At 42.7% G+C, this 25,411-nt stretch overlaps 1 protein-coding gene and 1 long non-coding RNA gene across 2 annotated transcripts in view; one reads left to right on the top strand and one right to left on the bottom strand.

The window, feature by feature from the left end:
• On the top strand, positions 1–1,451 carry LOC140686947 (uncharacterized). Its single transcript, XR_012060951.1, has 3 exons — positions 1–159; positions 363–633; positions 1,138–1,451. It is a non-coding gene; the product is annotated as an uncharacterized lncRNA (long non-coding RNA).
• The window catches only part of SLC5A11 (solute carrier family 5 member 11), a 52,529-nt gene continuing 28,206 nt past the window's right edge, over positions 1,089–25,411 (bottom strand). Inside the window, exons 9-17 of the mRNA XM_072942098.1 lie at positions 24,471–24,551; positions 19,307–19,512; positions 11,725–11,860; positions 6,378–6,485; positions 5,879–6,029; positions 4,138–4,306; positions 3,548–3,763; positions 2,550–2,718; positions 1,089–1,390 (exon numbers count right to left, since the gene is read on the bottom strand). Coding sequence (XP_072798199.1) covers positions 1,185–1,390; positions 2,550–2,718; positions 3,548–3,763; positions 4,138–4,306; positions 5,879–6,029; positions 6,378–6,485; positions 11,725–11,860; positions 19,307–19,512; positions 24,471–24,551 — 1,442 coding nt within the window. The 3' untranslated portion in view covers positions 1,089–1,184. The remainder of the gene's footprint in view (positions 1,391–2,549; positions 2,719–3,547; positions 3,764–4,137; positions 4,307–5,878; positions 6,030–6,377; positions 6,486–11,724; positions 11,861–19,306; positions 19,513–24,470; positions 24,552–25,411) is intronic.

The raw sequence follows: 25,411 nt of genomic DNA, 5'->3' as shown, positions 1-25,411 counted from the left end.
GATTCCAGGGCACCAGCTCAGGTCTACTTTCCAGAGATTGTAATGAGGAGCAGGCTTCACAATGAGAAAATCTTTGGGGACCTACTCTTCCTTTACCCAAAGCCAGCAACAGTGAAAGGCGGGAGACAGGATGCAGCTCCCACTCCCTGCACTTGGAAGGTGAGTTGGGGAGGGTTCAAGTCCTCACACTCAGCCCAGGAGATGTGGCTCCTGGGGGCCTGGGAGTCTCTTTGCTTGTCTGTTCCTTTGAATTTGGTTGTTGATGTTACACGATGGACAGGAAGAATGAAAAACTAGCCTTTTGAGACATGGAAGGTGTATGCTTCTCTTTTTCCAGCTTCTAACCTTCATTCTCTTTTCAGAAGAAAAGGGCTAAACATCATGTTGAAAATGGCCCAAACATATATCCAGAGGAAGCGCTAATTTAAAAAGACACCTGCACCCCACTGTTCATAGCAGCACTATTTACAATAGCCAATACATGGAAACAGGCTAAATGTCCATTGACAGATGACTGGATGAAGAAGATGTGATGTATATATACAATGGAAAAACTACTCAGCCATAAAAAAGAATAGAATAATGCCATTTGCAGCAACATGGATGGACCTGGAGATCATCATTCTAAGTGAAGTAAGTCAGAAAGAGAAATAAAAATACCATATGATATCACTTATACATGGAGTCTAAAAAAAAAAGTCAAATGAACTTATTTACAAAACAGAAATAGACTCACAGACATAGAAAACAAACTTATGGTTACCAGGTGGGGACGGGGGGTAGGAAGGAATAAATTGGGAGTTCAAGATTTGCAGATACTAATATATATAAAATAAGTAAACAGCAAGTTTCTACTGTACAGCATAGAGAACTCTATTCAATAGCTTGTACTAACCTATAATGAAAAAGGATATGAAAAGGAATATATGTATGTATATGTATGACTGAAATATTGTGCTGTACACCAGAAATTCACACAACATTGGAAATTGACTATCCTTAAATTAAAAGGAAGGAAGGAAGGAAGGAAGGAAGGGAGAAAGAGAGAAAGAAAGAAAATAGCCCATAAACACTTTTGAAGCCTCGTGGTAAACAAACAAAGCTTTATTATTTTTTTCCCATCATTAAAAAAATCAGGGCACTGAAAACAAACTGAGAGCTTGGACCCCCGGGTCCACCCCACGTTAAGCAAAGTAGCCCCAGAGGAAGACGGCACAGCTGACGCAGACGATGAGGTTGACGTCCAGAAGGGTTTTCACCAACGGAGTTTCTTCCAAGGACACTATGACAGGGTCCGCCCTGCTCGGGGGCCCCTCCTTGCCCTTGCTGTCCACTCCACAGAGCCACAGGATGGCTTTCACCACTTTGGACCGCTTTTGGGTCATGTCACCTAAAAAGAACCCAGCAAATAAAAAGGTCATGAGGATGGGCTGTGTCTCCCAGACAAGAGCGAAGAGAGACCAACCAGGTGTGTCTTCCAGACACTGTGATAAATGCCTTATGTTTTACAATTGTGTGTTTTCTGGAAGGTATTCATTAATACCTTAATTCCGGAAGACTGTTTTGTTCTGGAAGATCAGTATTTTCTGACTTTTCACCATTTTCAGAATTTCAGGTGAAGGGGTAGAGGCTCAGACTCATTCGAGTGAAGCCACACCGCTGCTGAGCAGCGGCAGAGGTGGGTTTAGGACCAGTTCTATCTGACTCCCTCCTCTCGGGCGCACTGCCTGCCAGAAGGCTGACCTGGGCACCCTTGTGGGAAACTCTTTCTCCATCAAGAGCTGGGGCTGCAAAGTCAACTGCCTATGGAACCGACAGGTAGGGGATCGGAGTCCAGGTAGCTGATTTGCCAACTAAACATTTCGAAATACTCTTCACCTCTACCAGGAAAGCTCCTCTCTCTCATTTTCCTTGGAACACATGCCCTTCTAGATCTATCCCTGGGTTTCCCACTTTGGGATGACATGGGTTCACATCCACAAGTAGTTTTTTTTAAAGCCATGTGTGATGATTAATAATAACTACAACCTCGGGGTTGTGGAGACAGTAGGGACTGGTGGGGACCTTGGCTAAATGCACATCCCAGTTCTAAGGAACAGCTGCTTTACAGCTCCAGACAATTTTGCCTGCATGGGTTCCGTGTTGCCAGATCTTCCAATTTTTCAAGAGAAGATGGAAATCTGGAGTGTTATATGAAATCTCCTGATTTTTAAATAACTCATGTTTTATTAAAATAGTAGGTGGGTTGAACCAAACTAGGTCTACAAGCTGGCAGTTTAAAAGCAGTCATTTAGAGAACACCAGAATTACACCCACCTGCCACAGTTCTAGTAGGCACTCAACAAGCCTTGGCTATCACTGCCCACCGGAGGCGTCTGTTACCAACCTTTCCAGTGGCCACAGAGTGAAGAAGGACCAGACCCTGGGAGTCAGGAGATGCAAAAATTCCAAGTCTGCCCCTTTTCCCTTTTCTGGCTTGTGATCTGATGGGAAAACGTCCCCTTAAACATATGATGCTCCTACTGTAACTGAGGAGCATGGCAACTCACTGCTGTGGGGTTTAGACGTGCTTTCTTGAACCATCTCAAACTGGATATTGGTGCTGCCGGCCTCTGACGTCCCATTCTGGGAGAGGGTGGGAGGCAGCGGAGTTGCTGGTGACACCTGTTCCTTCTGGACCACGGGGTCATGGCGAGTAAACCAGGTCAGGCGACTGACCTAGGAGCAGAGGTGAATTGTGGTTGAGGAGTGGGCTGGAGACCATCATCCCTTCCTTCCATTGCCTTCCAACACAGAGCTCAGACTTCACATCCAAGCCTGTCCCCCAAGCTCACCCTCCAACTCCACCCTCTAATGAGTTTCTAGTCCCCGCACTCTTCAGAATCAATGGACATTTCCATCTTTCTTCCACACAACTTTAATTCCCCTGTTGGGATCCCACCCGCCCTCATTCTAGTCCCCAGAGCTTAACCCTAGCCCTTGGGTGTTGTGGGATCCAGCAATCAGCCATTCAGCTGACTCATTTCTCTGGCCACAAGGATTAAGCTGATTCAGTGTGTCCTGAGCTGACTCCATCAATGGGAATTAGGAACTTTACCGGAAATGCTGGGACAAAACTGCTTATGCTTTTGCTTAATGAGGTTAAGAAAGCATGAGGGGGAGGGGTGTAGCTCAGTGGTAGAGTGCATGCTTAGCATGCACGAGGTCCTGGGTTCAATCCCCAGTACCTCCATTAAAAAATAAACAAATAAAATCTAATTAGCACCCTCCCCCCTCCCCCCAAAAAAGACCAAACAAAAAAACAAAAAAGAGAGGATGTAATCCTAGAAGCTGCTGGCCCCACGTGGGGCCTGAGACTAGAAGCAGAATAGAGACACAGATTCTGATGGCCTTTTCACTGTCCTGAAATCAAGTCCTTCCTAAAACCCAGCCCTGGACTTTTCAGCTTTTTGAACAATCAGCCCTTTTCACTTAAGTCACGCGGGTTGTTTTCGGTCACTAGCAGTGAGGGGTCCCAACAGATATATAGCATCACACCCAGATGTACCATCTCCTTGGAGGGCGGCTCTGTGAACCAGCTCACGGTGGACACGGTGATCAGCGTGACCCCGGACAGAATCATGGAGAAGTAGAGGTAGTGGACACTCTTCACCACAGCTGGGCGATCATCTGGCTGGTCACACCGAGGCTGCACGTAAATGAAGTCCAGGACCAGGCGAACCAAGCCTAGGAGAAGGCCCACGATGAGACCTGAGAAGGCGCCCTGCAAAGCAGAGGGAGGCCGTCTTAGACCCGTGCAGGGCCTCCACACACCTCAGCAAGCCCTGTCCAGACTTCGTCCTTCAAGTGACAGTCACCGCAGGGGTCAGTGATTTGAAAAGGGTTGGAGCTACTTTTTATGTTTCACATATAATTAGTCAATTACATATCATTCTCTGTTGATTCAGCTACCCTATTTAATGAAAAGAATGCATCAAAATAGAACCCCTCATTGCTATTTTTTTTTAAACACCCTCTATGTATCTCCTACATAGAACTCATCCCCCTCCAATGACACCGAGTCAAGACATCCTCATGTCTTCTCTCCGGTCACCTTCTCTCCCATCTTCATGGGCTGAGGGGCTGATCCAGAGCTACCTTTTCATTGGTCCGCTTCCAGAAACATCCCATGATGAAGATCACGGCCACGGGCGGCTGCAGGTAGGAGCTGATGGACTGGATGTAAATGAAGAGTTGGCCACCCTGGCTGGCCTGGACCACAGGGATCCAGAGGATGGAGACCAACACCAGAAGCAACACAAACACCCTAGTGCCGGATGGAGAGAAACCCTCCCATTAGTGCTGTCTTCTCTGAACGGTTCTCTTTTTTATACAGCTTTATTGAGGTAGAATATTATATACCATAAGATTCGCCAATTATAAGTGTACAATCCAGTAACTTCCAAGGAATTTATAGAGTTGCACAACCATCACTACAAGCAAGTATTAGAACATCCATCACTCCAAAAAGTCCCCTCATGCCCATTTATAGTTGATTCCTGTTCCCACCCTAAATAAGCTTCTGTCTCTACAGGTTTGGTTTTTTTGGACATTTCACATAAATGGTATCATACAATATACGGTCTTTTGCAGCTGGCTTCTTTCTCTTAGCAAGTCTTTGAGTTTCATCAAAGAGGGAGGGTATAGCTCAGTGGTAGAGCTTATGCTTAGCATGCACAAGGTCCTGGGTTCAATTCCCAGTACCTCCATTAAAACAAACAAAACAAAGCAAAAAAACCTTGAGTTTTCTCACAGATCATGTATCAGTATGTCATTCCTTTTTATTGTTGAAAAATATCCCATTGCGTGGATATGCCATCACATACTACTGTTTCTCTTTCACCTGTCAGTGGCCACTTAGATTGTTTCTACTTTTCAGCTGTTGTGAAGATATGCCACTGAGAACATTTGAGTACAAGTCTTTGTGCAGACATATGGTTTCATTTCTAGGAATGCAGTTCTAGGGTAGATTTATGTTTAACTTTTTAAGAAACTGCCAAACTATTTTTGAACAGTTGAACTATTTTACCCTCCCACCTCTAATGCATTAGTGTTCCGACTTCTCTGCCTCCTTGCCTATCATTTTGATTATAGCCGTTCTAGTGGGTGTGTAGTGCTATTTTGCAGTAATTTTCTAGATTACTATCTTGTCCTGTAGAGTATTCTAGATTACAAGTCCTTTGTCAGATATATGACTTGCAAATATCGCCCCCAGTCTGTGGCTTGTCTTCTTTTGGGGTCTTACTTCTCCCTAACCTATGGGTGAGATAGCCCTTCGGATGTATCTCCTTGAGGAGCAGAGTCCCAAGATGCCTACTAGCATGTGTTTTGCAGTAAATGTACGTGCCACTCATTCTGGTCACTTTCATTCCCCCCGTTAGACTTCAGGACTTTGCAAAAAGCTTGTTAGAGAAACCTTCTCCCCAAGCCCCAGAACATCCTTCTCCCTTTTACCTGGCTAACTCCTATTCACCCCTCAGAACCCAATCCAGGTTGGAGACTTTTCCTCTGAATCCCTAGGTCTCCTGACTCCCCAGTCATAAGACTCATCGGGGTTATACCTGCCTGTTTCCTTATCCTTCTCTTATCTCCACAAAGGCAAAACTGAGTCTTTTCTTTTCACTGACACATAGTAGGTGCTCCCTGCACATCTCTTGAATGAATGAGTGACTGATTCATACATGGGGTCCTAGTGTACTTCACCTTTGCCATCAGAGGAGGGGGAGAGCCAGCCTGGAGACGTCGCTGGTCGGACCTACCTCTGGGTGAATCAACTTTCTCCTCCCTGGATATCTAGACTTTTCACACCCCTGCCTGGCCCCGCCCAGTGAGACTTTACCTGCCCACAATCATGAGCTCCTTCTCAGATGCCCGAGGCCGGAGGTGGTTCCAGAGGTCCATGGTGAAGATGGTGCTGGCACTGTTAAAGATGGAGGTGAGGGAGGACATGAGCGCCGCCACCATCACAGCCATCATGAGCCCACGGAGCCCTGGGGGCAGAAGGGAGGTCTATGGGCCTCAGGCTTTTGCTGCCAGCAGCTGCTGCTCTCACTCATGACTCCATTTCCCCAGGCCCATGGCCAGCTGATCCCAACAGGTTCAACCCTGAGGAGGCAGCACTCAGGGGTGGGAGCCAAGAGGAGAGACTCAGAGGGGTGGGCTGGGCAGAGCCCCCTGGATAGCCTGAGCTTCATTTAGGGGCTTAGTCCATCAGCTGAGAGCCCATTCCCTCCCGCATCCTCCCATCTCGTCCACACCCCCACCCAGATCAGAGCCCAGCCAACGTCCTCCTTTCTGGGTGCGTTGGAGGACTCCATTTAGAGGTGAGAGATCATTACCCACAGGCAGGAGTTCCAGAACAAGTTTGGGATATGCGATGTCAGAGCAGCCGGCGGGGTTGCTACAGACCTTCTGGCAGATTTCTGGATCTGCACAAGCCACTTGGTCTAAGGAGGAAACAAGCCCAGAGCTGAGCAGACAGACCCTCAGAGCCCCAGGAACAGCCAATCCCGGCCCAGCACAGCCCAGCACCAGGAGACAGGATTACTGTGGATAAGCGTACAGTTCAGTGAAATAAAAAGGAGCCTAGACTTTACAAATCATGGCCTTCTTACTTAACCATCCTGAACCTCAGATGCCGTATCTGTTAAATCGGGACAGTAACATAACTCCTCTTCATACGATTATAGTGAGGATGGGTTGAGATGACACACTTCGCACGGAGTCTGACACGGAGGAAGCACTGAATACATTTCAGTTACAATGACTGTAACCCAAATAAAGCTGAGACACCTAGCGGCCAGTCTCAGCACAGAGTCCTGTGTCAGGATCCTCCACTCCCTAAAAAAGGACCCAAGAATTCTCATCTTTACTAAGTTCATCGGAATTGCAAAGGACAATGCCGTCACTTGACACATGGCAAATCTTTTTCAAATTCCTCTTTTTTCCCAACCCCTTCTCAACAGCTGTTCCTCATTTTAGACTCCTAAAAATTCAACCAGGCCCTGAATTTCTCTCCTCCACTTTCCGCATTTCCGCATCAATTCTTGTCTCCCCTGAACAGCATTGATTTTCTAGTGTATATCCACCCTGACTTCCTAGCATCTTCATCTGTACCTCTTGCTCAGAAGACAGGAGATAAAAATTATACTAGTGTGTGTAGAGCACAGGGAACTATATTCAATTTCTTGTAATAACATGATGGAAAAGAATCTGGAAAGAAAAAATACACATGTATGTATATGTATAACTGAGTCTGCTGTACACCCGAAACTAACATTGTAAGTCAACTACACTTCAATAAAAAAAAAAGTTGTTTTTAATGATACTAGTGTGCGGCACAGAGTAGATACTCCATACATTTTTGTTGGGGAGAAGGTAGCCGTCTCATTATTGTTACCTTCAGAGAGGGGAAGGGACACAGCAAGGCTGTGTTGGAGGCAGAGCTTAATTTAAACACGGGTCTCCCAACTCCCAGTCCAACCTTTCAGGGAAGGAAACCATCTCAGTGCCAGCGCAACACCACTCGCCTCCGCTGGACCACTTCCTAAATTCTCAAGTCTCTTCTGCCAGCTGGATCTAGGAATAACTCCCATAAGTAACTCCCAAGCCCTCCTTCTGCTCAGACTAAAGGCATCTTTCTTCCTCATTCTGATGGGTGCCACTGCCTTCCAGCCTGCCTTCAAAGGCAAGTGGAAAGCACCCTGAGCCTCAGTTTAGGGGTGACCTTGGCCCCTTCCCTGCTCATGCCCATCTCCTCCTGGGTCCTGATGCAGCATCAGTGTCATGATGATCATTCAGTTGAGGCCTCAAGTTCACAAGTGGCCTCGAATGCAGATGTTTGACAGTATTTCCAGATGAGGTTGTCTGTCTCGTCTTCATATTTTTATCTGCATTAAAACTGTTAGTTGAATCAATGTAAACATTTAAAGTATATCATGACTTTCAAAATCTAGTGTTGTTGATTCTTCATTTTCTTTTTTGAAATAGCCTAACGCCTAAGGAATGGTAGTCACCCCAGGGCCCTTCATCCATTGGGAAGCCCAAGATCTAGCTGGTCTTTGTTAAATCTCTCCACTCACTGTCTTGTCTTCTTAAGGCTGGGACCCTCCCTTCCCTGCACTAACACCTACCAATGGGGGAGGCAGTGGGTGCTGTGGCCACAATGAATAATACTATGGAGCAACAGTAGATGCCTGCATAAATCTAGTTCAGTCTTAGACAAAATTAAGACTGCAGACCAAAATGATATTTGACAAGAAGGATTGAGAAGAAACAATCTTGTTGGGAAAAATCCTTTTGAGAGGTCAAAGTTCGTGGCTTGTTTATGACTCTTAGTGTAGGAGAAGATTATAAAAAAAGTCACATTCCTCTGGCCAGGACATGGTATGGAGCCTCCCCGGTGGGGCAAAGATCTTGTTTATGTTCAGTCTTATGGGTCCTGACTCTTGTTGTCCAAAAGCTCCACTCTTCAAGGTCCACCAAGAAGGAGCCAGACCCTCCCTGAGATAGTTCAATTAACTACCTGGTTTTTGTTTAACCTTCTAGGAATGTAACCTTCAACCATGAAACACGTGACAGATACAGAGTTTATAAAGCAAGTTTGTGGCAGAGAATCGTGTTTGTTCATTCAGGCTAAAGGATATGCTCATCATAGGGAAATCAGTCGGCTCAGCTAGGTTACAAATGAAACTAACAGCTTTGCAATCATTAACACGCCATTCACTAATATCCACTCATCTGCCTTGGTTTAATTAATCAGCCATTTCATACATGGAGTGGTTTCTCTTGTCAGATCCTCTGATGCTTGAAATAAAGGATGGCTCTAGCAGAGTCCAGTCCAAACATAGCACCAAACCTCCTTCTCCCACAAATGCCAACATTCATGGAAGGTTCACTGTGATTCAGATGTCACCAAAAAACACAGTAATACACCTTCTCATATAATATTCACAACTCCAGGGGAAAGATATTGTTATCACATTTATTTTAAAGACAAGTAAACTGAGGCCTAGAGAGGTTAAGTAGTGTCCCCAAATCATACAGTATTAAGTGTCATGGGTAGAACTCAAAACCTTAGTTTATTCTAAAGCTCAGGTAGAGAGGACCGGCTGGTAAACAGATATATTCCTAGACTCCCGTGTTTTATTGTTTTGAGGGTTGTTTTGCTTCTTGCTTGGTTCCCACTGAGGTTCCTTTACACGTGTGTGCCATGTCTCAGATGGACGAAGTGGAATAAGGTGTTGTCCAGGCTCATGAGAGCTCAGGATCAGAGCAAGCTTTTAGGCAGTGCTGGACCCATTTGAAAATTCAGAGAGGAGCTGGGGGAGCTGAGACAGAGAAAAGAGTGGAAATGGGTATAAACAGTGGCTGGCCTGGCACCTGGCCTTTTACACCAGGGCTTCTCAATCTTCTGGTGGGCTTGTTAAAAATAGATTGCTGGGCCCCACCCCCAGAGATTCAGACTCAATAAGTCTTGGTTGGGGCCTGAAAGTTTGCATTTCTAACAAGTTCCAAGGTGACCCTAATGCTGCTGGACTGGGGACCACACTTTGAGTAGCTCTGGTCAAGACCTTCAAATATACCACGTCCACCTCATCATCTCCACCCTACTTCCCTCTCTTAAATTCCTTGCTCACTTATTGCTGATGCCATATGCTAGAGTGTTTTGATATCTATTTCCACTTACTTTTAGCATGAGTACCAGACTCATCTGTTACATTACAAACTCCCTAGGGGTGTGGAACATAGCACTTTGTTTCACTGAATAATCATCATTGGCTGGCTGACTGCTAAGAGTGATGGTCAGGCTCTTGTCACTGACCTGCCAGATACTTAAGATGTGATTTGCCAAGAGAGACAGCAGCATGATTAAGAATCAAGTTTTAGAGGCAGATACACCTGGATTTAAATTCTGTATTACCCAGTACCAGCCAAGTAATTTCCAGCAAGTCACCCAACCCAGGAGAGATCTTTCACCTCTTTCTTAACCTCCTCATCCAGTCCATCATTAATCTGGTTGGCTTCAGTCTAAAATATATTTTTGAATCATCCACACGGACCAATTGTTGTCTCTTCCCAGAGGCCATTCCTGGAAACCCTGTCAGAAGTAGCCCCCACTCAGCATCCCCTGTGAAGTCTCCCTGTGCATCTTCCTCAGAGCACTTAGCACAACCAATGAATGCCTCACTTAGATATTTGCTTATCTTTGTCTATCTCCTCCACCACTAGAGTGTAATGCAAATACTCCACCACAACCATATGTCTTGTTCATTTACAGAGCCCCAGAATCTTCTAGAATAAGACCTGGCAAATAATTGGCCCACAAAATATTTGTTGCATCCATGAATGAATCCATTAACTTCCCTGAGCTTCAATTTCTTCATCCATAAATGAAAATAACAATGATAGTACCTACCTCATAAGGTCGTTTTTGGAATAAATGAGATAGTAGATGTATAGAATAACAGGAGTGAACACTTCTATAGTGCTCACCATGTGCTAGGAACTGCCTTCAGCCTTAGGAAATAGCATCCTCATTTTACAAGTGAGGAAACAGAAGCAAAGAGAAATTCCGTGATTTACCCAGTCACATAGCTAGTAAGTGGCAGAGCCAAGACTCAGGGAAGGCAGTTCAGATGAGAATCCATTCATATTCATAAACACCACACTCTACTGCAAAACTCGTCACACAGGGACTGGCCCTTAGCACAATGAATGTTGGTCATTTTAAGCCACATTCTTTGCTCACATGTCATCTTGTCCCATAGCTGTATATTTTCCCATCAAGCCATTACAAACCCCAAGTCCCAGTGCTCATTCCTCCCATCCGGGCTTTTTCCAGCCTTGTGCCCCTCCCCTGGAAACAAGACCAGCGACTGCGTGGGTTCTTCGTCTAGCCTGATGGAGCACAAGCCCAGCACCATGGACAGCTCCCCACCCCCAAGTCTTTCCACCTAATTCTTATTGTTCCAAATTATTTTGACAAAACTTCTGGACCAACTAACTCGGCATTTCATCCTACCTTTTCTTTACCTCTGCATGACATCATGTAGGATGAGGAATAAGGGAAGGAGCTTTCTGCTCCTTTGAGTTAATAACAGTGTTGGCAAAAAAGGAGCTTTCTTCCATACAAATCACTGGTTCCTGACATCACAGTGATTCCCAGTAACATCCTCCACCCTTAGTCCTGTTTAATTCTCATGGTGCAAACCTCATCCCTTTACCATATTTCAAAAAACAAAAGTTAAGGCAAATACTCTAGAGGCTTTTATATCCCTGATTTTGTTAAGAAAAGCACCCCCAAATGAGCCCCACTGGGCCAAAGTTACCAAACCACAGGGCTCAACACCAAAGCTTGAGGGGAAATCTCATGTGAGATTTCACGGAGTTGACATCTGGGACCACAAGATTTTAGCCTAGTTTGTTGTTTCAAAAAACATGTAATCGAGACTCCAGATATGACTCCACTCGATTTGGTCTGGGGCATCTACAGGACATTCCCATTGAACCAATGTTGGGAAACAGCACAGAGTCCGTAGATGCCAGGATGGAGCTGCCTCAGTCAAATCACCAGGAAGGGATTCCAGCCACATTCTCGTGGGGGCAGTCAGTAATACGTTTAGAACACTCCACAGGGTCTGAGACTCACAGACAGGTGAGCTCTCCTTTCAGCTGTCTTCTCACCTGGAAAGAGGATGCGGCTGACCATACCCGGGAACACCATAATGAAAAGAGGCAGCACCTTCAGGTATGCAGCCATCAGAGAGCCTCCTTTGGCATGAGAGAGGTTCTTGGCGGCCAGAGTCCGCTGAACAATCACCTGGAAAACAGTGGGGTGGTTGGAAGCTGAGACGGCTTTCTCTTAAAGCAACCTAAGTGTGCGTATCTTGTTGGTAGGCACACTGGACTCAGGAGCTTGGTTTCCTGTTCTCAATCCCTGTGGTCCAGTAGTCCAGCTGGGGTAGCTATACCAAGGCAGAGAAAGCAAGAGCAGGAAGGAGCAGAAAGCAAGAGCAAATACTCAAGGTTTGACTAGAAGTGATGTGTTAGGAGGAAAAGACAGAGAGAGAATCTGAGATACTGCTACCATCAGGATGGGTGTGCCTGGGCTTGATGTTACTCTGCCTTGGTCTTATCCTGACCTCCTTCTCTCTGTTGAGTGGGGCTAGGTTAGTCTTGCCAGAATTTATCCACTCAGAACAGACTGTCTGTGGCCAGAGACAGAGGGCAGGAGAGGGCAAAATGGATGATGGGGGTCAAAAAGTAGATTTCCAGTTATAAAATTATAAAATAAATAAGTTTAAGGGATGTAATGGACAGCATGGTAACTCTAGTTAATAAAATAATAATAATAATGGATTGCATATTTTTAAGTTGCTAAGAGAATGGATCTTAGAAGTTTTCATCACAAGAAAAAAATCTGGGGGGAAAGGTATAGCTCAGTGGTAGAGCACATGCTTGGCATGCACAAGGTCATGGGTTCAATCCCCAGTACCTCCATTAAAAATAAATAAATAAACCTAATTACTCCCCAAATGATTAAAGAAAACGAAAAACAAACAAAATAAGATTTTTTTTAAAAAAAGGTAGATACATTTGTGATTCTGATAGAAATGGCCAAACTGCCTTCATTGGAAACCAACTGGTATTCCCATCAGCAATGAATAAAAGTTACTATTTAAAAAAGGAAGAGGGTGGATCAACATACACAAATCAATCAGTGTAATACATCACATCAATAAGAGAAAGGACAAAAACCACATGATCATCTCAATAGATGCAGAAAAGGCATTTGATAAAATTCAACACCCATTTATGATTAAAAACTCTCACCAAAGTGGGTATAGAGGGAACATATCTCAACATAATAAAAGCTATATATGACCAACCTACAGCCAGCATGGTACTCAATGGTGAAAAACTCAAAAGCTTCCCACTAAAATCTGGGACAAGACAAGGATGCCCACTATCACCACTCCTATCCAACATAGTCTTGGAAGTCCTAGCCACAGCAATCAGGCAAGAGAGAGAAATAAAAGGGATCCAAATTGGAAAAGAGGTAAAAGTGTCACTATATGCAGATGACATGTTACTATACACAGAAAACCCTAAAAGGTCCACACAAAAACTACTAGAGCTGACTGAAGAATTCAGCAAGGTAGCAGGTTACAAGATTAACGTTAAAAAATCAGTTGCATTTCTTTACATTGACAATGAATCAACAGAAAAAGAAAGTAAAGAAACAATCCCCTTTAAAATAGCACCCAAAGTAATAAAATACCTAGGAATAAATCTAACCAAGGAGGTGAAAGAATTGTACACAGAAAACTATAAACCATTGATGAAGGAAATTAAAGAAGACTTTAAAAATGGAAAGATATCCCATGCTCCTGAATTGGAAGAATCAATATTGTTAAAATGGTCACATTGCCCAAGGCAATCTACAGATTTAATGCAATCCCTATCAAATTACCCACGACATAGTTCACAAAACTAGAACAAATCATAATAAAATTTATATGGAACCATCAAAGACCTAGAATTGCCAAAGCACTACTGAAGAGAAAGAAAGAGGCTGGAGGAATAACTCTCCCAGACTTCATACAATACTATAGAGCTGCAGTCATCAAGACAGCATGGTATTGGTACCAAAACAGACATATAGACCAATGGAACAGAATAGAGAGCCCAGAAATGAACCCACAAACTTTTGGTCAACTAATCTTCGACAAAGGAGGCAAGAATATACAATGGAATAAAGTCTCTTCAGCAAATGGTGTTGGGAAAACTGGACAGCAGCATGTAAAACAATGAAGCTAGAACACTCCCTTACACCATACACAAAAACAAACTCAAAATGGATCAAAGACTTAAACATAAGACAAGGTACAATAAACCTCCTAGAAGAAAATATAGGCAAAACATTATCTGATATACATCTCAAAGATGTTCTCCTAGGACAGTCTACCCAAGCAACAGAAATAAAAGCAAGAATAAACAAATGGGACCTAATTAAACTTACAAGCTTCTGCACAGCAAAGGAAACCATAAGTAAAACAAAACAACAACCTATGGAATGGGAGAAAATTTTTGCAAATGAAACTGACAAAGGCTTGATCTCCAGAATTTATAAGCAGCTCATATGACTTAATAAGAAAAAAACAAACAACCCAATCCAAAAATGGGCAAAAGACCTAAACAAGCAATTCTCCAAGGAAGAAATACAAATGATCAACAGGCACATGAAAAAATGCTCAATATCACTAATTATCAGAGAAATGCAAATCAAAACTACAATGAGGTATCACCTCACACCAGTCAGAATGGCCATCATTCAAAAGTCCACAAATGATAAATGCTGGAGGGGCTGTGGAGAAAAGAGAACCCTCCTACACTGCTGGTGGGAATGCAGTTTGGTGCAGCCACTGTGGAAAACAGTATGGAGATTCCTCAAAAGACTAGGAATAGACTTAACATATGACACAGGAATCCTGCTCCTGGGCATATATCCAGAAGGAATCCTACTTTAAAATGACACCTGCACCCCAATGTTCATAGTAGCACTATTTACAATAGCCAAGACATGGAAACAGCCTAAATGTACATCAACAGAGGACTGGATGAAGAAGATGTGGTATATTTAGATAATGGAATACTATTCAGCCATAAAAACCGACAACATAACACCATTTGCAGCAACATGGATATTCCTGGAGAATGTCATTCTAAGTGAAGTAAGCCAGAAAGAGAAAGAAAAATACCATATGAGATCACTCGTATGTGGAATCTAAAAAAAAAAAAACATAAATACAAAACAGAAACAGACTCATAGACATAGAATACAAACTTGTGGTTGCCAAGGGGGTAGGGGGTGGGAAGGGACAGACTGGGATTTCAAAATGTAGAATAGATAAATAAGATTATACTGTATAGCACAGGGAAATAAATACAAGATCTTGTGGTAGCTCACAGTGAAAAAAAAGTGACAATGAATATATGTATGTTCATGTATAACTGAAAAATTATGCTCTACACTGGAATTTGACATAACATTGTAAAATGACTATTACTCAATAAAAAATGTTTAAAAAATAAAATAAGAAAGAAAGAAAGAAAGAAAGAAAGAAAGAAAGAAAGAAAGAAAGAAGGAAAGAAAGAAAGAAAGAAAGAAAGAAAGAAAGAAAGAAAGAAAGAAAGAAAGAAAGAAAGAAAGAAAGAAAGAAAGAAAGAAAGAAAGAAATTAAGAAATTATAACTGAGTGTGATGACAGAGCACTAGACTTATTTTGGTGATTATTAAGTAGACTTATTTTGATGATTATTTTGCAATACATACAAATACTGAACTTAAAAAGGAGATGTAGCCACTGAAAGGGAATGGCTTGTTCTAGAGGGTTTTCTGAGTAAGAGACTGGTCCTCACAAATCCTTAGCCTTCAGATTGAATCTACATGAGCTCAGAAACTTCTCTACTGTTTTCTTAGGCTTTGGGTCTTGAAGCATCTGGAGAAGTTATAGAGGTCTTCGTCAGTTACCAGTGCCTTTTGAGCTAGTTCAGTGAATTGTGGCAAGCAGGAGTAAATGTCGTATCATTACCATGTGATGCTTTGGTGAGCAGGACAAAGTTGGAACTCTTTCCATTTATTTTTAATAGTGTTCATTGATGGCATAGACTTCCTAGAGTGTCTTGCCCCTTCTTTTGAAACTCACCCCCTCTCCACATGGCTACTCTGTCATCTTGGGCACAGCTACCTGATCCAGGGGTAGGCACCTGACCCAAGCTAGGCCAATCAGAGCCCTTCCACAGGGTTTTTGGATTTGGGACTTAGGGAGCTGTCATTCTCTCGGCAGTTGGTCTGTGGTGGGAGACAGTGAGGTCCGTAGGTAAGAAAGAAAGACGATGGAGAAGAATAGAAGTTCCAGAAGTTTCTGAAAGCTAGTTCAACTTCCTGCAGTCTGTGTTCCAGAACTAATAAATTCTCCACCTTTCCCTAAGCTAGTTTTAGACTTGACTTTTTTTCTGCTGCTTGCAGCCAAGTGTACCCTCACCTGTACAAGTTATTCTTATTTGTTTGGATGCAGTAAGTAAAAGACACTAAAATGTGGAACAGGCTTATCTGAGGAAAGATGGGGGAGCAGGGAAAATCCTTCTATCCAGAACTGGCAAGTTAGATGTCCTCATCTAGAAATTGGTTTGTTATCTGTCATTTCTCAGGAGTCCAAACATACACCTATTGAGCTTTCTGGAACACTTAAGAATGTGGTCAGTAACTGTAAGGATGTTGGTGTCTATGGAGCATTTTTCATTACTTCATCAAGGTGCCAACAGCCCATCTGGAAGCAGAGAGGAAGAGTTGATAGCTTTGGAAAACCAAGCCCTTTTCATTGGAGATCCAAAGCTGTGATTGAAAAGACTCCTGGCTTTTATTCCCATGAAGCAGAGCCTCCATTTGTAATTGAAGAGGCAGCTAAGTTTTAAGAGAGTTATGTGGCTCAAAACCCCAAAGCCCTGGGAGGAGGGTGTCACCTTGTACGCCAACCTCCAGGCCCAGTGGGATGTTATAAAAATGAACTGAGTAAATACAACAGAAATGCTTTGACCAGTTACTGGTAAATTGTCTGGCATCAGTAAATGTTTAAGTGTCATTACTATTACCAGTTGTAATTTGCCTTTTCTGTCTCTGCCCAGGAAGATGTGGAACATGCTCTGAGTCAGTGAACAATGAACACAGCTTTGCCTTTCTCCTGCTCTGAAATTGAGCTGGCGAAGATGTGCCTCTCTTAGGGCGGCACCAGTGCAGTGAACCAACTGTCTCTGGACACTACAGAATCCAGCTCAGCAGCAATAAGACCAGATTCCTTTAAAAACTAAAAATAGACTTACCTTATGATCCAACAATCCCACTCCGGGACATATATCCAGAGGAAGCTCTAATTCAAAAAGATACCTGCACCCCAATGTTCATAGCAGCACTATTTACAATAGCCAAGACATGGAAGCAACCTAAATGCCCATTGCCAGATGACTGGATAAAGAAGATGTGGTATATTTATACAATGGAATACTACTCAGCCATAAAAAAGAACAAAATAATGCCATTTGCAGCAATCTGGATGGACCTGGAGATTGTCACACTCAGTGAAGTCAGTCAGAAAGAGAAAGAAAAATACCATATGATATCACTTATATGTGGAGTCTAAAAAAAATGACACAAATGAACTTATTTACAAAACAGAAATAGACTCATAAACATAGAAAACAAACTTGTGGTTACCAAAGAGGAAAGGAAGGGAGGGATAAGTTGAGAATTCGGTATTTGCAGATACTAACTACTATATATAAAATAGAAAAACAGCAATGTCCTACTGCATAGCATAGGGAACTATATTCAATACCTTGTAATAGCCTATAATAAGAAAGAATATGAAAAGGAATACATATACATATATAACTGAATCACTATGCTGTACACTAGAAATTAACATAACATTTTAAACTGACTATAGTTCAACTTAAAAAACAATAATAAAATAAAACATACAAAGCACTCAAAAAAAAAAAAAGTCACGGGGCCCAGGGAGGGGAGGGCTTGGGTTTCTGGGCCCTCTCGCCCTGCCTGGCATTTGGAAGAAGACTGAATAATCCTGGAATAGGTCCCCGGGCTCTTGAACGATGAGGGGTGAGTTAGGGGTGGGCTTTTGGGGTGCACGCTGGAATCCCAGCTAGTGAGGGTTTGAGGTATCTCAAGGAAACATCTGCACAGATTAATAAATATAAGCCGGTGAGCTGTGTCAAGAACAGTAATGCAAACCATAGCAAAAATGTTTCTAATGATTTATTAAATGTCCCTGCAACAAAAGGACTGTGACCAGATTCCTCCTGCTGCAGTCTTTTGTAATTCTTAGTAACACCCCGCCCCCCTTAACAGACAAGGAAACGGTGGTTCAGAGATGTTACTGTCCCAAGGCTAAGCCACCTGAACTTGATTCCAGGCTTGTTAAGGTTAAAACTCACACTGTTAGCCTCAGGTGAACTCAGGTGAATTGTCTCCCAGGGTCTCTATTGCCCAAGATTTGCTAAGGGTGGGAAGAGGTTCGCTCTCTTAAAGGGGCAGCCCCTACGTACAGCACCCATCTGGGAGGAGTTCTGACCTGTGGGGAGACCTGGAATTCATTCTGTGCAGTGTCTCCTACATCAATGCAGTGGTTCAGCTCCATGATCATTACTACAGTTAAACTCTCAATAGCCCTGACTATGCAATTAATAACCTCCAAAATGGCACGCTGACTTCTGATCTTTGATGCAACAGAAGAAACCACGTCAACAGGTAACACATTCACGAGGCTTGAAACCTGGGAAAGTATAAACAGCTGTGAGGGTGAAACAGCTCCCATCCATCCTGGCACATCTGTCCGCCTCCCTGCCCAGGGCAACCGCTCTTATTGCTTTTATATACATCCATCCGGAGTTGCCTTCTGCACATACAAGCAAATGCAAATATGGATTCTATCCCACCGCCTCCCCCGCACCTTTTAACACATCGTTGTGCCTTTTGCTTTTCTAATTTCTTTTTTCACACCAGTTACATATTTGCTTTAAGAGCTTTGCATTGACTGGTCCCTCTGCCCAAAACTCTCTTCCTCCAACAATTACCAGAGCCCCCTCACTCTCCTCCTTCGAAGCCTTTGTTCAAAAGTCACTTCTCAATCACACCTCCCCTGACCACCCTACTTTAAATTGCCCTCCCACAGTCTCAATCTCCCTTCCCTTGCCGCCCCGGTTTGCTTTTCTTTTTCAAATAAGTTATCACCTTTTAACGTTCCACATAATTTACTTATTTATTGTCTGTCTACCCCCATCAGAAGGTGACCTCCGCAAAAGGGAGAGCCCTGCCTGATGTGTTTACTCATGATTCCCACGTGGCCAGTGCTAGAGGACACCTAGTGCGTATTTGTGGCGCAAATACCGATACCAGTTTTAACCTCCATTTAAAGTAAGCAATCTCTTTTGCTTACTGAATCTTTCCAGGCAGCCAGCAGGATGTATCAAGCTTTCCCTCTTTGCAAATACCAGCAGCTTTGGATTTGCCAGGACCCGAGAAGAGCAGAAAGTAAGATAACGTGTAGAGCTTTAGAGAGAAAGGAGTTACTGAGGATGGTCGGGGAGAAATGCAAATTTGAAAATAGATTAAGGGAGAAAAGAAAACCCAGACACCCCCAGGAAGGAAGCATCCTGGAGGCTGGCTTGCTCAGCCTGCTGCACTGTACCTGATCCGTGCACCAGTACCACAGGGACGGGATGGACATTCCAAACAGGATTCCGGGCCACGGGAGATCAGACGTCAGTGGGTCTCGGAAAATATGGAAGGCATCTTCCCGGGGCAGTCCGCAGCTGTTGTTCCCTGTCCGGTTGCTAGCCAGGGCCAGAAAGTATTTCTCCTTCAGGCCTTCCATCCCACCGACTGCAGCAAAGCCTAGAATTCAGAGGAAACTCAAATTGGCCAGGAACTCGGATGGGTCTACAGCAAGTAATGGCGGGGCGGGGCTGTTTGCAGATCAGTGAAATCCTATTTAGAGCAGCGCTACCAGGGAAAGTTAGCTGCCTTAAAGTTTCTTCACCTCTTTTTTTTTTTTTTAATACCTTGACTATGGATTGCGTCTCAGAATATCATTTCTAATACATGATACAAAATACATAGATTGTTAAGGAGATCAAATATGTTGAAGGCCCTCATCAAAACATAAAAACTGTGACATAGTAATTTATTTATTTGCTCCATCAAATAAGACCCAGCAGTCAGTCTAAAAATAATTTAGTTTTAGAGTAACCATGAACAGTGTTTCAATACATCAATAGCACCTGTAAAAACATTCAGATAAAAACATCTGGGTGTCTTTTGGTAAAGTCACAGATATTGCTAATATTCCTGTGGTTTTTTTTTTTTTTGGCTACATTAATAATTGAAAACTGCTACATTCCAATGATGGATTTAGGAAAAAAACAGATCGATTTTTTCCCCCCATCCAAGATTCACAAAACCCCTGAATTCTGCTCATGGACCCCAGGTTAAGAAACTCTGTCTGAAGGAGACATTCTTTCCCCTCTGGATTTCTTCTCAGCTACTCTGAACTCACGGTTATCACAAGAGTGGTCCAAGTACCTTCTGGCCTTGGGCAAGTCACCGCCCCCTCTGGGATTCGGTTTCCTCATCTGCAGGTGGGGATGGTGTAGCGCCAACCTCACGGGGCTGGGGCAAGGACTGAGCCAGATAATGCGCCTGAAATACACCGCATCAGGCACAAACCCGAGCTGTTCTAAAAAATAATAAAGTCGTGTAGTTTACAGAGAGTTTGCTTCTTCTCATTAATTGAGAGGATTCAAGGTCATCCCCCAAATAACACTGCTCTCACTGGATTACGTTCTGGAAGGCGTCTGTTTGTTTGTTTGTTTGTTTGGAAGAGAAGGGTTTGGTGTTACCACTTGGGTAGGAAGGATATGTAACGTGCAACCTGGATGATCTTCACTGAAGATTGTAGTAAACAATAGCTACTAGGGGGAAAATAATGTGATGCTAGATTTTTGGCATGCTTTATTTCCATGAAAAATTATTTCGTGCCTGTGGGTGGCTGGTGGGGAGGGTATGCTTTTTATCAATCATTGGACCTGCCCATCTGAGTATGCAAAGCAAGTGCAATTCACCCAGGATACAGAGCATCGCAGGTAGAAAAACTGAGAACAGAATCACCCCAGCATGCGTGGAAATGAAGTAGGCAGCGCGTCGTAAACTTGGAATCACCTGGGAACCATTAAAAAGCGTGTGCTGATTGATTAAGCAAGTCTGCAGTGGCGCCTGAGTTTCTGCCCTTCTAATGGGCTCCCAGTTGGCCCTGATGCTACTCAGAGGAGCAGCAACGTAGGAGACATCTGGGTACCAAATGAAACTAGCCGTCCTCCTGGCATAAAGCAAAGTGGGGGATTATGAATATTAATCCTGATTTCAGCCACTTTAATAAATAAGCTCCATTTTAGGTTACTTTTTCAATTTCTCTCTTCTTTCTTTTTTTTTTCTAGATAACCAGTCATATCATCTGCAAATAATAGTAATTTTATCTCTTTCTTTTCAATATGTATCTGTCATGGGATTTATTTTTTATTGCATAAATAATGAGGCTATTCTCTTTCTGGTTCTAATGAGATTACTTTGTTTTCTTGGTGCCCCTTCTGGAAGGGGTTTTTAAACAAATGTACTAATTTCTTTTTTGATACTTGGACTATTACAGTTTCCTTCTTGAGTCAAATTTAGTAACTTAGATTTTCCTAGGAAAACATAGATTTCAAGCAAGTTTTCATATTTGTTCCCCTAAAACTTTGTTAGCCTATAATCTAAATTTTTTTCTCTGTGCTTTTCATTCTTTTTCTTATTCCTAAGTACTGCCTTGTTTTCTCCCTTTGATTTGCTGCCGTATTTTATGGTTCTTCTCAAGGAAGGAGATATTGGAGTAATTCATTCTGAAGTTTCCTCTTTTCCAGTTCATTCCACTGGACTTTCATATTCCTGGATATAAATGTTTTTCTAGGATTCCGGCTCTGACTTCATCATTCAGTTTGAAATGTAATGTTCTTGTCATTTTGTTTTTTTCTAAATAGTTTGTAGCTGCAGTTTTATTTCCTCCTTGACCTGAGCACTATTTAGGAAACTGCTTTAAATTTTCGAAGTAATTAGATTTTCTAAGTAATTTTTTTAAATTCACACTTTTCCTAATGAATTTAACTTTTTGGTTTTGCATGGGTAAAATAACGCAATCTGGAAAATGTTTGTATGGGGATTTTCACAAAATTTGGTAATTTTTTTCAATGACCCATTTTTGTGGATGGTTGTATGATGCTAGAAAAAGCTATATTCACTATGATGAGAATGCTTATCATTTATATAATTTATAACCTCCAAATCCTTATTTATGTTTCAACTCCTTGTTCTGTGATGGGTTAAAGCCTTCTGGTACTATTTTGGTTTCTGTCCATTTTTTCTATTTCTAACAACTTTTATGCGTCTTGCAGCAATGTTATTTAATACACAAACATTATATCTTCATTGTAAATTTGCTATTTTTCAATATAAAATTACTTTCCCTTCTGTTTAGTGCTTTTTGTCTTATACTTCATTTTACATGTGCCACTTGCAAATGATAGAAAGTTAAATTTTCTTTATCTAAACTATAATCCTTTCGTTTTATTGAGAAAATAAGCAATATATAACTAAATGAAAGAATAACAGCCAAACAGCCACATACTCACCACACAGATTGGAATTGATTTCAAACGCCTCTACAAAGCTATAGTAATCAAAACAGTGTGGTATTTGCCTAAAACCAGTCATACGGATCAATGGAACAGAATTCAGAGCACAGAAAGAAACCCGTGTATATCCGGTCAATAAATTTTCAACATTTAAAACCTGCAGATGCCTTGGGAGAAAGTCTACTAGATATAGCAGAACGATGAAGGTTGCTGAAGGTCGATCTGAAATCTCTCTCCTGACTGATTATAATGAGTTAAGTAACAGAACTTCCCCATTGAGACCCTATACTTTTTGAGAGAAAGATCAGGAAGTTTGGCTAAGAACAGACCATGGGAAGATGCATCTTTCAGCTCTCCTGCCTCTGAAACCTGAAGTGTTGTAAGTCACTTGTGCGGCACTGGGAGGTTCAAAGTTTTGCTACCTATGACAACAACCACACCAAAGGACATGTGTCCTTACCTATTTATTATTCATTTCTATGTCCTCCCTATATACACCGGCAAAGTTTCTCTTCTTCATAAGGGTCCAAAACATTTCCTGCTAAAGTTAATAATAAACAGTGTTGTTGCTGTCTTTGTCGTGAAGCTCATTTATTACTCCAGGATTCTTTCTTTGAATTTTTGGCTTGAAAGATGAAAGTAACATATACACAAAATTCAAACTGTGCAGAAAGGCACAGTGTTCAGGTAAAATTCTTGTCTATACTCTTTGGCCCCTGCTCCTAGACTCTTCCTTCAAAAGTCATTGCCAGGCAGTATGATGGGGAAGGGTATGTGATCTGAAGTCAGTCTGCTTGGGTTTGAATCCTGGCTTTGAATCCTAGCTTTGGGACCTTGGGAAAGTTTTAACAGTTGATGCCCTAACTTTCTCACCCCAAAAAGGGGGTGACAATAATACTGATATCATTAGGTTGTTATGAAAATTAAACGAAATAGAACATCTGGCTCACATATATTTTAATCGCTGTTAATTTTTAACTTTTTACTTGGGGATAACTTTAGACACGTAGAAGAGTTGTAGAAGCAGTACAGAGAGTTCCCATATACCCCTCACCTGAAGGTACCATCTTACATAGGCAGAGTGCAGTTATGGAAATTAAGAAATTAACACTGGTGCGTTATTATTAACTATATTACAGACTATTCAGATCGCACCACTAACGTTCTTTTTCTCTTCTGGGATCCAGTCCAGGATCCCACATTGTTTTTATTTGTTGGGTCTCTTTAGTTTCCTCTGTGTACTTCCTCAGTCTTTCCTTATTTTTCACGTCCTTGATACTTCTGAAGAATACGGGTCACAGTTAGTAAAACGTCTCTCTGTTTGGGTTTGTCTGATGTTTATTCATGAAGAAGTTGAGGTTATGTATTTTTTGGCAAGAATGGCACAGAGGTAATGCTGAGTCCTTTCTCCATGCATCAGGCAAAGAGCTACATATCGATAAGTCCTATTACTGATATTAATTTTGATCGATTAATTACAGCGGTGGGTGTCATGTTTCTCCACTGTAAAGTGACTGTATTTCCCTTTGTAATCAATAAATATTTTGGACATGATACTTTTTGTTAATATTTTTTGGTGGGGGAGGTAATTAAGTTTATTTATTTAATTAGTTTTTTAATGGAGGTCCTGGGACTTGAACCCAGGACCTCATGCATGCTAAGCACATGCTCTACCACTTGAGCTGTACCCTCCCCCCAGACGTGATACTTTGAGACCAAGCAAATAGCCTATTTCTTCATAAACTCTCACCTGCTAACTTTAGCATCTATCACTGGATCGTGCCTGCAGAAATTATTACAGTGGCATTCTCGTGGTGACATTCCATTTCCCTCACTCCATCTGCATGTATTAATTGGAATTTTTCTGTAAGGCAGAGTTGTCCCTTTGCCCCCTTTTATTTGTTTGTTTAATTATTTATCCATATCAAGAGAGGAAGAGCCATACATGTTTCCTTTACAAGAGTAAGATTCCCTGATAAGCACAGCTCTCTTCCAACTGAAATAACTGTGCCTCAAGCAGGGATCCCCAGCTGGATTCGACAGCTAGGTTTGCTGATCGCAGTGATGAGAGCAGATGTCCCTGCTTGAGAGAGACGCCGTCATTCACCCCAGCGACCCTGGAACCCCACTTACTGTAGCCCATCAGGATGAGCGCTCCTATAAGCATGATCAGAGTCTGCAGAGCATCCGTGTAGATCACAGCCGCCAGGCCACCTGGTGGGGAGATGAGCAGTGAGGTGAGGCTCAGGTACGCTGATGGAGAGGAGTTACCCTCTGGGTGGCAGAGGGAACCTGCAAGTTCAAGACCTGACTGGGGAGCTATCTTAGTGTTGATTGTTTGCAGCGATGGCCACGACATCTCCATCCTGTGTGCCTGCCCATTCTGCAGTGTGGCTTTGCAGCTCCTTTTGTATTCAGGTGAAGTTGATTTCTCTACCTCTTAAATATGGCTTGGCCAAATGGTTTGCTTCAGCCAACAGACTAGGATAGAAGCACCATTGTACAGCTCCAAGCCTGGGCCTCAAGGAGCCTGGAAGCTCCCGCTCTGGTTCTTGTGTTGCCCCAAGACCACCAAGCTTCTTGAAGAAGCCCGGTCCAGCCTCATGGAGGATGATGGCCCAAGCTAACCACCAGCCACCTGAGGGAGGCCACTCTCTTCCAGGTGCCATCTAACTATAATTCAACCAAGGCAAGTGAGAACAGCAGAAAAACCACCTAGGCAAGCTACGCAATGACTTGTGGAGGAAGAGAAACCATTGTTGTCTCAAGGCCCTAAATTTGTGGGGAGTTAAACAGTAATTGCTAACTGACATAGGAAGTGATGCTTGGACCATAGTCCCCAAGCTCTGAGCACATTTATTTTTATTGATTGATTGATTGTTTATTTTTTTAACAGCTTTATTGTGGTATGGTTCTTGGACAGTAAACTACACATATTTCAGATGTACAACTTGATGAATTTTGATAGATGCATATATACCCATGAAACCACCACCACAGTCAAGGCATTTCCATCACTCCCCAAGCGGTGCAATTTTCAAATTCCCAGTTTATCCCTCCCCACCCCCTTTGGC

The sequence above is a fragment of the Vicugna pacos genome, chromosome 18 (genome assembly GCF_048564905.1).
Source record: "Vicugna pacos chromosome 18, VicPac4, whole genome shotgun sequence".
Classification (NCBI taxonomy): domain Eukaryota; kingdom Metazoa; phylum Chordata; class Mammalia; order Artiodactyla; family Camelidae; genus Vicugna; species Vicugna pacos.
The sequence above is the reverse complement of the archived record's forward strand: the minus strand, read 5'-3'. Positions and strand labels throughout refer to the sequence as shown.